Source organism: Tarenaya hassleriana, unplaced genomic scaffold, assembly GCF_000463585.1.
Source record: "Tarenaya hassleriana unplaced genomic scaffold, ASM46358v1 Cleome9, whole genome shotgun sequence".
Lineage (NCBI taxonomy): Eukaryota > Viridiplantae > Streptophyta > Magnoliopsida > Brassicales > Cleomaceae > Tarenaya > Tarenaya hassleriana.
In genome coordinates, this window is record NW_010971389.1 from 1,367,526 (window position 1) to 1,370,407 (window position 2,882).

General features: G+C 40.8%; 2 protein-coding genes across 7 annotated transcripts in view; one reads left to right on the forward strand and one right to left on the reverse strand.

Moving 5' to 3' along the window:
• Positions 1 to 1,767, forward strand: part of LOC104803745 (nuclear poly(A) polymerase 4) — a 5,769-nt gene extending 4,002 nt beyond the window's left edge. For 2 of the 6 annotated variants that reach the window (XM_010527778.2, XM_010527784.2), the window contains 5 exons: positions 1 to 268; positions 339 to 437; positions 845 to 868; positions 1,002 to 1,078; positions 1,167 to 1,767. In XM_010527778.2, coding sequence (XP_010526080.1) covers positions 1 to 268; positions 339 to 437; positions 845 to 868; positions 1,002 to 1,078; positions 1,167 to 1,194 — 496 coding nt within the window. In that variant the 3' untranslated portion in view covers positions 1,195 to 1,767. Of the gene's footprint in view, positions 269 to 319; positions 438 to 844; positions 869 to 1,001; positions 1,079 to 1,166 lie in introns of those variants that run through there. The other 4 variants (XM_010527780.2, XM_010527779.2, XM_010527781.2 and 1 more) reach the window with 4 other exon arrangements.
• Positions 1,768 to 2,195: 428 nt separating this feature from the next.
• LOC104803747 (tryptophan--tRNA ligase, chloroplastic/mitochondrial) overlaps positions 2,196 to 2,882 on the reverse strand; it is a 4,936-nt gene continuing 4,249 nt past the window's right edge. The window contains exons 15-16 of the mRNA XM_010527786.1: positions 2,808 to 2,882; positions 2,196 to 2,544 (exon numbers count right to left, since the gene is read on the reverse strand). Coding sequence (XP_010526088.1) covers positions 2,410 to 2,544; positions 2,808 to 2,882 — 210 coding nt within the window. The 3' untranslated portion in view covers positions 2,196 to 2,409. The remainder of the gene's footprint in view (positions 2,545 to 2,807) is intronic.

The following is a 2,882-nucleotide window of genomic DNA, read 5'->3' on the forward strand; positions in this document are numbered from 1 at the left end:
TGCTGAACCTGTTGAAAAGTGTGTGACACCTGATTCTAGTTCTTTGTCAGCATGTGAAACTGGGCAGGATGAAGACATAGGTCATGATTTGGGGTCGGTATCCATCAATGATGTAGAGAGACAACCTCTGCCAGAGCAGTTAAGCCTGAAAGAGGAAGTTGATGAAGCTGAGAGGGAAACCAAACCATTTAACGGGACAGGAACGACTGTGGAAATTGCAGATAAGGTTTTGGGGATCAGATCTTGTGCGAAGAGCCTTGAATGCGAAGTGAGTTTTTTCTGTTTGTTATGAATTGGCCACGAAATGTGCTGGACATAGTGATTAGGGGGTTTTGCAGGGTTTTGCCGTAGCGGCTGCAAATCTGGATCCACCTGCGGGAAGTAAAACTTTGCACTCAGATGGACCCTTCCAAAGTGCCTTGCCAGAAGAACTTCAGGTTTTTAATCTATCTCATGGCAGTTGGCTTTGGGTTTCATTCTTGTGTAGGATTTCTGGCACTTTTGATGGTGGTAATCCATAATATTTTAGTAGATTAACCTTGAAGCAGTTTTGTTAGAACCAAAGCTCCTCTGCATCGCATATTCTAGGGTGACCTTGTTACAAGTTGTCGTAATCGAGAAACATATATGATTGTGCTAAAGGTGAAAACTAAATGGCGATTGATATCTAAAGCATACGATCCTTTCACTACTTAGGTGGTTAAGTTTCACTATCTTATTTCTTCTGCAAGTCTAACAACTTGCAAAATGTCCATAGTTGTATTTGCTCTTCAGAAGTTGGTTTGTTTTTATTTGGTGGTGGTTTCTGCATACTTCCTAACAAGTGCATGTATATGGTTGGCAGGTGCTGCACCTCCATGCTTGCTGTGTATATCCAGCAACCCCGTTTAAAAATTAGCATAATATTTTTGCTTCCGAGACTAGATTCTCTCCTCTATTCTTAGTTCTGACAATGGCTTGATGCTGACTTCTCTTTTCGCTTGTAATTCGCTTTGCCATAGCCAAACTCGGTGCTGAGTGAGATTGGGAAGTCGGAAGACAGAGCTAGGTCAGAATCTTTGCAGAAGCCACTGATAAGGCATGTGTTTTACAACCCTTCACTGATTCATGCAAAAACATGATCACTTTATCCGTCTTGTTGTCTTTTCCTTCCATCTTTCATACAGCATGTTGAGCTTGAAGTCGATGGTGTAACGTCCAAAAGGCAATTGAAAAGAGAACCAATCAGAAAAATGAAGGAAACCCAAAAACAAAAAAGTGGATTCAGAACCTCCTCAGCGGTTGCCTGCGAGTGGATTGGAAGCCGTTGGTAAGTGCACCTTATTCTGGTAACCTAAAAAAAGAAAAAGGAAAAAAAGACGATTTTGAGGAAAAAACAAAAAAAAAAGGATAAAAGAGAAAATGATATTAAAAAAAAGGAGAAGAGTAGAGAATATAACAACGTTTGATGAGTTATATTTTGTTCTGAGACTTCTTTGTGAGTGCTGACTTTGGGGGATGCATAAGCTTCGGAAGAGTTTGGGAAGCAAAGGCCATGTCAGTGTGGTTCAATGCTTTGTGGTTTGAGAAGATCACTTGGAGAAGGGGAGTTGAATGAACATAATTGTGGGTTGGTGCTTTTTCGGATATCATAAATTTGTAAAATCTATTATGCTTTAGATTTTCTGATCTCTGGGATCTGTTTGTGGAACTTGTGTGCGTGTTGGGTTTGTTTTCCAGCTTTTTGTACATAGAAGAAGAAAACAGAAAGCCTCTTCCCCCTCTCCATCTCCTTTTCTTGTCTTTCGCAAAGAAATTGGATGACTAGTAGTTGTGGTAAACCTAATCACTGTCTCACGTTCTCACTTGGAAGGGAGACGCGAGAGATCGTTTTTGAGTTCCAACGGGAAAGGAGAGATTGCACTCTGCGTCCGAGCAGAGCCAATGCGGTCTGGAAAGAAACCAAGGTTCGGTTTCTGGCATCAGATTCGTGAAATGTGTCACCTTTTTTCGGATACAAGCGAAATATCCAGACCCCACCACTTCTGAGCGTAGCAAGTTCTAATTAACGCATTCGTGGTGGTTGTCTGCCTATTCATTTGTTGTGTTATTATGAATACGTGATTGTTTCTGTTAAAATCTATTTCGTTACATGTTTGACGTTTGTCATCGTCACATTATCATTAAAGGCAATATGTATGTGTATACATATTTATAAAAAAAAAAAAAAACTCTATTGAAACATGATTGAATCAATCACCAAACTCCGAGTAACGTGTCGGGGAAAATAATAAAACGCACAAAATACAAAAAGACTGAATGTAATGCAAATTGGATAACTTTGGTGAACGAATAAATATCCTGTTTTCTTTCTTCTTCTGTTTTTCCTCTGAAAGAGTAGCAGCGATCTGATGTTTGTGGATTGTGGATTCAGGAAGGGTAAAAACCCATAGCATGTTTGACATTTGCAAGAGTGGCTTCTGCTATCTCCGAAGCTCTCTCGGCGCCTTCCGACAACACTTTGTCCATATACGCTTCGTCCCCTATTATCTCTTTGTACCGAACCTGCACCACCATTCCCCCATTCACCGACAATCAAACAACACATATACACGCTTTCGATTAATGAGATCATAAAACTGGTTGGCATTGCAGATTTCCATCTCAAGTTTCTCCCTTTTCAGTACCGACCAAAAGCTAATCCCTTTTCTCTATGAAGAGTTCAGAGGGAACACCAAGAATTCAGTTATGTTCTGAGGTTATGTGTAACAGCGATGCATGTATTCGTAATCCAACGCAAGGACACAGAGGAATCAAAGAAGGCGGACCTGGATAGGTTGCAAGTGGTCGATCAAAGCATCGGCAAGCAGGGGCTTAAATGCTCCCCAGTTCATATCTCGGCA